This window comes from Colossoma macropomum, unplaced genomic scaffold (assembly GCF_904425465.1).
Source record: "Colossoma macropomum unplaced genomic scaffold, Colossoma_macropomum, whole genome shotgun sequence".
In the NCBI taxonomy this organism is placed as follows: Eukaryota; Metazoa; Chordata; class Actinopteri; order Characiformes; family Serrasalmidae; genus Colossoma; species Colossoma macropomum.
This window is the reverse complement of record NW_023494787.1, coordinates 17988444-17996752: the sequence shown is the minus strand read 5'-3', so window position 1 is coordinate 17996752 and position 8309 is coordinate 17988444. Positions and strand designations below refer to the sequence as shown.

The 8309-nt window shown below is 39.2% G+C and overlaps 1 protein-coding gene across 2 annotated transcripts; it reads right to left on the bottom strand.

Moving 5' to 3' along the window:
• Positions 1-779: 779 nt before the first annotated feature.
• On the bottom strand, positions 780-8309 carry mtdha (metadherin a). 2 transcript variants are annotated; one of them, XM_036566283.1, is made up of 12 exons: positions 7931-8309; positions 6511-6654; positions 6099-6183; positions 4815-4976; positions 4566-4640; positions 4312-4464; positions 3910-3993; positions 3081-3164; positions 2816-2940; positions 2183-2293; positions 1437-1548; positions 780-1010 (listed from the first exon to the last, which is right to left on the bottom strand). In XM_036566283.1, the coding sequence occupies exons 1-12, from the start codon at positions 8303-8305 to the stop codon at positions 943-945; spliced, it is 1578 nt and encodes a 525-aa protein (XP_036422176.1). In that variant the 5' UTR covers positions 8306-8309; the 3' UTR covers positions 780-942. The 2 variants fall into 2 exon arrangements, with proteins under 2 accessions (XP_036422176.1, XP_036422177.1); XM_036566284.1 differs by having other exon boundaries at positions 3910-3990.

Sequence of the window (8309 nt, the reverse complement as noted above, 5' to 3'; positions counted from 1 at the left end):
CTCATTACAAGATATCAAAACAAAATCAAACAGGAATTAAACGCTCACATTTCAACAAGATCAAAAAATAAGGAAAAAGAGACTTTTACAACCTTCAGCACAGTGCAATTAAAGAGAATTATAGAAAAAAGCCCTTATTAATTCTGTACATATGGCGTGGCTTTTTCTACGACAGAGGTTGCAAGAGAGGAAAAAAAGCTTCGAATTCTAACAGATGACAAAGTAAGGTAATGCAAAACATCTCAAAAGGTGTGTATAGTTCTACGAGAAAAAATATACTCAGGACAGAAAGGGGGAAAAAAGCACTGAGAAAATTTGTTTAGTGTTAGAAAAGTCTCTGTAGTAATTTATACTCTCCTTTTGTTCCAAGCCAGATCAATAAAAATACAGTAATAACAATCTCTTGCTGCCTCTACCGATGACTAAAGTACTTCATTACAGCTCGTACTGACTCGCAGTGCCTCTCAGTGGCTTCTAACACTAACTGCTACACTGCAATACTGCTGAACTCAATTCAGCGGTACAAGTGCCACAGGAAACAGTAATCAAATGGAAAGCACAAAAGTAAACGTTCTCAAAATTCAGCAATTTCCCAAATGATATTAACAAACTTCTCAGATTCAGGTTAATAAATTTTGCAAAAGTAGCAGTTGGAAAATAATCTTTAATCTGCTGCACTGCAAGAGTAAGAGATACCAAGGATGATCATTCCTTTACAAACTTCAGTGGAGCATAGTGCACAAGTTTTCCGATCCTTGGATCATTCTCTTTTGCTGTAATTTTCTTTTTTTTTAACTTTTTTTTGACTGAGCTGGTCTAACTCAGTGTTTATGCTTTTTTTGGGATTTCGATTCATACAGCAAATATCTTCAGTATAAAATTCTGTACTCTGAAATTATTGCATAAACATCTTTTGTCAATTCTTTTGCATATCATGGTTGTTCATGTTTCTCTTCTGGCCTTTTTCTTTTGAACTTGCTTCGGTTGTTCCCAATTCTGGTCAGCTTTCTCTGTGGAAGTAAAAATAGTTTTTATTTCAGCAAGACTGTCAGCTGTTTACCAACTGTGCACAAATCACAATGCACTGTACATCAGTGACCATGAACAAACACATTGAACATTTCATCTAATTAAACTCTTCATATCCATTTTATTTACATGGACTTCATGGTATTATAAACTTTTATTTCCAAAGACTACTACTTGAAATGCCTCCAGAACAAGGCAGTGAGCAATGTAAGGTTTTGTTATAACTGTTAATAATGGTGTACATATTTCAGTTTCTGGTTCAAACAAGAATTCTGCAATTCAGTCTCGATTCTGTGCAGTGCAGGCAACATACTTTCAGTCGCTTCCTTTAGCTTCACAGCAAATTGAGAAGTAGACGGTCTGTTGTTCTAAAAATAAGTGTATAGTCACAGTTTAAAAGTACTCACTCTGACTGGCAGGTGGCATAACATTCTGCTTGGCTGGTTCCTCCTGTGGAACGTGAGGACGGGGCTTGACAGCGCTGCTCTCTGCAGGTGCAGGTCTACCCTCGGCATTCACCTATGCAAAAGCACACAAAAACCCACAGATCTGAATAATCAAAGTCCATGATGAACTGTAAATACAATCCCATGAATAACAGAATATGGCCTCCAAATTAAAATTTAAGCTCTCAATTAGTGTTACAACGAATGGCTAGACATCAAGTTGTTCTACCAGCTCCTTTCTTGATAAAGCTTAAAACTGATGGTTTGATTTTTTTTCATATATATTTTATACTTGATGTTTACATTTTTATTCCAGTTGTTTGTCCTATTTACTTATGTTAACATTTTATTTTACTTGCTTTTGACCATGTTTTGTAAAAGAGGAACTTTTAAACGCAATTTTCATTTTGTTTTTAAGAAAGACATCTGGTTTTTATTTGAACATCTTTGAATAAAAATTACAAAATGTGAGAAGATGAAAACTGGCTACAATTTCTCATGATGAACGGTGATACAAACTGAACTGTGGCCCAGAACCTAAGGACTGAATCGAACTGTGAAATGCATGATCACCTCTAGTCCACGGTGTTTAAGGCAGTGCTCTAATATGAAAAAAAATCAGTATGTTCCTTGTGAAAATAAAAATAACTGGCAGGTGCCTTTAAAACTTTTTTTTCAGCAGTAACTTTTACTACGAAGTATTTTACCTGGGAGACAGCATTTTCATCCTCTGGTTTCTTCTTCTTTTTCTTCTTTCTCTTGGACTTGCCACTTCCAGAAGGATCTCCTTTCTCCTTTTCATCTTCAGAATCCTGCAACTGAAACACATACCGAACACTCAAATACACAATCACGTTTACTAAACTTTCTGCCTTAAAAAACTACAAACATTTAGGGGACCTCAGTCAGAGAATGCATAAGCAAGCTACACATTTGTTAAGTGTCCCAAAGTAGTAATAAAGGGAAATAATATATTAGAACCAAGTAGTAAAGTAGCAGCTAAATTCCACAACACATTATGACAAAGCAAAGTGTTTGTTAGCTTATTCACTGAAGTAGATAAGAGATTGAACATATGAAGACAGCAAAGGTCTCCTAACTAACCAATCACTTCACTCAGAAGTGAAGCAGCTCAATGTGCTAGTTCAAAGGGTCAGTCTAGAGTAAATATCAATATCAATCTGCCTGTCACAGCATGTTAGGCTTACAGTGTAGCTTATGCACATATTTGAAATCAAAGAGCAAACAGACCTATCACATCAAAATCAGATAAATCTTTAATAAAAGAGCCACTGCCACTACTGAAGAACTCACAGCAGAAACAGAAGTTTTCAACTAACCTTTGGCGGCTGAGAAACAGGTGTTTGTTGAGCAGCAGGTGTCTCAGCTTTCGGCTCCTCATAGTTCCCCCACACCTCAGTTGGAGCATTCCAGTCTGAACTTGGATCCGCAGCTCCAAGACCATCTGAAATTATTAGTGAACTCCATTTACTACCTAAAATACATTCATAATACATGCATTTATGTTGACCTATGTCAAACACTGATCAAAACATCATGCTCTCATGTTTTGATCAGCCTAATAAATACACTTATTCATCTTACTGAATCCAGACCACTCAAGGTCAACAGCACGGACAGCTTCCCATTTCCCCAAGTCAGCAGAAGACTGAACCACAGGATCTCCAGCTAAAACAAAATATTGAAAAGCAATAAATGGTGTTAAGTGTTTGATCACTGTGTATTTTAAACACTATCCCCATTATAATGGGGATAATATAAGCTATGCCTGCAATCTTTTTTTTTTTTTAATATTTTCACCCCCTTACATCCTGCATTATGTTCACAAAAAATAACAGAATTTAGAAATGCTCCTTAAAATTTTAATCCACATCTACAGATGTTGGTGGACACAGATCTGAATCAGATTTCCTGATCTGAAGCAGACATAAAATTGATTGTAGGCTGTGTTAGAAATTTAATCAAAAAGTAATAAAATGTCCTCTGCAGTCCTCTAAAACTGTCTACAGCATGGCCTCATTTATACAAAACCTCAAATTTGTTTTTAGCCATCAGTATTCAAACATGATTCCTTGCTACATCTCAGCTCTGACCTACTACTTTGACTAATGCATTTTACATTATTTTTACAGTGCCATTTGCACCGTTATAGTTTCTGGTTCAGGTGACTTAAACATCAATTATTAATAGGCATACTTTTTTTTTTTTGACCGACTTGGCTCAGATCAATTTTTAATTTGTGGAGAAATTACTGTACAAGAAACCATAAGATTTTACTTTCACCAAGGATGAGCAGTCTGAGTGAAAGCAAAGTGTTACTACACTTTGCTGAGCTTTTTAGAAAATCATGACTTAAATCTGTGAATTAGATTTTTCTAAGAACAATAATATACAATTAAAACCATGTTCATACCAGATGAGTTTAATCCAAGCATGGAGAAGTTCACTGTGTTCAGTTCTGTCTTAATTCTTCCCTCCATGTTAGTCCACGACCCTACTGAAAGGAGAGTAATACATTACATTTACAGTTTACCCATGTATGTGCTAAAGCAGGAAGGACTGTGTGTTATTGGCCAGATATTAAGACTTTACTAACTCTTTAAACATTATGATAAATTTAAAATTCCTCTAAGAAGCTGAACCCAGTCTGGTGAACTGGCAGTAAGAACTGCAATAAACCTGATTTGAAACATGCAGTAACAAACTAACTGCTTTGTAAGCCAGCTTCCCTTTTGGGTCAGTTGGCATGAAGCTAATGTAAAGTCCAAAACTGCTTTCGTATCCACAGATTAGATCATTAACACTAATCCTTTACCTTCTGATTCTTGTCCCCAGGCCAAGGGTTCGGAGTTCCTGTGTCCAGACGTTTTCACGCCAACAGACCACTTCTTACTGTCTGAAGCACTTACTTGAGGTGGAAGCTTTTCAGTCCAACCTCCACTGTTCACAGGATTCCAGCTGGGTGGTGCTACAGTTGCGAGAGATTTATATGACATTTTTCTATAGCAAGTATTAGCAGAAATATTAAAACAGTTTAAAGCATTTAATAGGTGACTTCTACAGTATTACCTGCTGCATTCATGTCTACACGCTTCTCAGCCTTCTCAGTCTTGTCAGCCTTTTCAGCCTTTGAATTCAATGATTCTAACAACAGAGACACGGTATGTTTAGGCGTGGTTGTTTCTTCGAAAATATAAAATGTAAGTTAAGGATGTCTGACAACACAAGTATTTTAATCAAGATCTCCTTTAAAGTCAATAATTTATCTGCTGATCAACAGAGAAGCAGATAAAACGGTACAGTTCCAAAAGAGCTTACCTTTGTTCTTTTTGGTGTTTGCAGGGGCTGAAACCACAGGCTGTTCCGTCAGCTGGCCAACATGACTGCCACCTCCAGGGCTTCCCGAGTCGTCACCAGGGCCCTTGTCCTTCCTGCGCTGCTGACGCTTCTCGCGGTTACTGACCTTGGTTTCCCAAGCACCTTACAATGAGTAATTTTGAGGTATATGCTGAAATAACATGCACTCCACTGATCATATTTCCCAATTTTGACACCGAACTGTCTATGCTACTAAACATATTTAACACTGTCAACTGCCGCAGAGACAAGTGGCCAATACTAAGAACACTTCATTCATTATCTAACAAGATCTAGCCTTGCAATAACAACTTAATTTGAACTGATGATCCTTACAGAATGGTGACCAAAAATTATTTAACAATAAACAAGAACCAAGCCGCCATCCAACAAGGATATAAAATGAAGATAAACAGTATGAAGAACATGGCTCCTACCAAAGAAAGCTTAATGTAGCACTGAGCTTTGAGCTTTTTTTTTTACTTTGAGGGAAAAAAGCAATACCTTGTGAAACATAATTAGGTACATTAAAAGTAATATAAACCAAACATACTTGTAGTTCAGCTACTTGACCGACGTTAAACCATTACGAAATAACTTACCTGAGCAAACTTTAGTGACCGTTATTTAACCTTTGATGTGACGTTTTATCTAATGCCCATGACTCAGCAGGTAATTAACTGGACAAACGCCATGAAACTAAATGCTTACATGCACCTGTTTTTATTCTGTGCAGAATAAGGGTCCCTACACTACACTTCACACTGTGTACCTGCTACACTGTGGCAGAAACTGATACCAAGTGTCATACCTTTTGAAACTCAAGACGTTAAAGAAATGGTTTGGCGAAAACAAAAAAAAACCTGTTCCTTTTATTTTGCTTCTTAGTCTTAAACTGGAGCTACAAGATTAATATCGCTAACACTACAAATCAAGTCACCCAAACCTTTTCCTTAAACACATGCCCAAAACATCTCAACCCACTCAAACCACATCCAGCTGTCTATTAAGACTGCTCAGACTTGTCAATGTGGTTCAGTATGAATTACTGTGAGTTATACAAACTATGAAAACTTCAATGTGTAGCTGAAAGCTGATGGCAGCCACTTTAGGCAACAGGTTTTGACTAAAGGCTGCCTGCAGTTTTCAGCTCCACTAAAGTTTTACTCCTTTTAATTTTTGTTATTAACCACTCCTTTCTGTATGAATTTAGTAATATCAGTACACATTTAAGTTCACAGATACCTTCATCAGGCTCCTTTCCATCTGTGGTAGAAACACTTTGGCTTTGCTTTACCTCCGGTTTTGTTTTCTTCTTACTTTTCTTGGCCTAAATACAAATTCATACAGAACTGTAAAAACATGGTCACAATATATTTCACTCTTCTACTCAGTAGTGCAATGAAACGTGATAAAATGAATAATGTAAGGATGGTTAAGATTCAAAGTTGAAGGAAAGGACTTCTGGGTAAACACTACAATCCCTATATCTGGATGTCCAGATGACCAAACTGACACTGATCCCCGCAGACTTGGTCTAGGAATGACCAGAAGGTGAGACCATAAACCCTCCTCATTACCCCATCCCCCAGAATTATGTACATGATTTAAAGAACAGTTATCAATGCACTATTACAAATCGATGTAATCCACTTACCTTATCAACTTTGTCAGCAGGTGGTTCTGTTGGTGGTGGTGGTGCTGGTGCTGCTGCTACTACCGGTGCCTGTTTAGGGACCTCCTGAGTGACTTTGATTTCTTCTCGAGGCTCAGGGGCCGTCTTGCCATTTGGCTGGGTCTTCTGATACGGGGAAACGAAAAACAACACTCTTAAATCCAAATAATTTATCATTTTCTACCCAACCTCATAACATGCATGTAAACTCCTATATAAACCTTCGACTATACACTAAAAAAACCGTTAACCACGCTAACCCATTTCAGAAAACTAACTTTAAGCTAAACACGGCTAACATTCCCGTTTTTTTAGTTTAGTTAAGTTTAGGCTGTTATCTGACTGAAGGGTGAATCGACTTATGCTTATCACAGATCAGATATAATACAGAGCCTTTCGCACAGCCACAATAAAAGTTTAAAGATTAAGCGCTAACCCGTGCTAGCCGAGATGTGCTAGGTCAGAGGCGGCTCTTTCGAAATTTGCGTTCACCGCCACCTGGTTAGCATGTTGGCTAACTAGGCTAAATATGGCAGATAAGTTTCGAGCCGTTCGTCGACAATATGGCGAACCAGAAACTGACTAATATGAAGCGAACTTAAGCCTCGTAGGCTTCAGTTAGTCTCCCGTGAACATGGATGTGATGTGGTTGATATCATTGCTAGTTAACGTTACTTTAAGTTTCTAAGGTCTTCGTTAGCTAATGAGTCGTGTTTTTTCCCCGCGGTGGTGTAAAAACAAACTTACTGTCACGGCAGAAACCCAAATCTGTGACGAGTGACCATCCTCAGAAAATCAACTGAGAGAAAAGGCAGTGGATTTATAGCCGACTGCCTAATTGGTTAAACCTATAACGTTATGTGGCTGTTCACGGCTTTAGTTAACGGGACTTAATCTGGGGGACGCTCTCCAGGAAAGCCCGCCTGTACCGACTTGGGTAGTCTGAAAAATCAACGAAACTGAAGTGAACATCTTGTTTGAATTTTCCCGTTCCACCTTAAATGGTGCAACAGCTACACTCTGGCGCCTGATAGAAAAGAGGCGTCAGAATATAACTGCTGCTCCATTTAAGGTGGAACGGGAAAATTCAAACAAGAAGATGGCGAATAGGAGGCCAGACAGCCTCGTAAAAACAGGGAATAAAGTTTCCACTTTTTATGTAAATAGAAAAACAAGATATTTATTTTTATGAGTTTACTATACCGCAAACAACGCTGAAGCCTGGAAATATCGCTGAAAATGTCTTAAAATCCTTTTTTTTACTACATAACGGCGACTTAAACCTGTGAGCTGACAAATCTCTGAGCAGCTGAAGTTTGAGAGTGGTTAGTTAGCCGCGCCGCTAGCCCGTCTGTGGCTAACGTGCACAGATTAGAGCGAACGGGGAACTCGCGCTGCGCACCTTTTCGCCCGCTTTCTTCTTGCTCTTTTTCTTCGGTTCTTCAGTTTTGACCGTCTTCGCCGGCGGGGTCTTGCCGCTATCCGTCGCGGTAGTAGCGGCTACGGTAACGTTGACGTTAACGCTGCTTTCCTTCGTACCGGTTCCCCGTTTTCTCCTCGCAGCTCCGCCGCAGGCCACGACCCACCACACCGCAACCAGGAGCCCGATCAGCGTCGCGGTCAGGATCACCCACGACGGCCAGAGCTCCGGGTTCACGCCCAGGTCCAGCCCGAACTCACTGTGGAGGAAATGCAGCCCGGACGACGCGAGCCGCCGGAGACGATCCGATACGAGCTCGGCCTGCTCCAGCGCTGCGGCTCGCCAGGTCGCTGCCATCTTA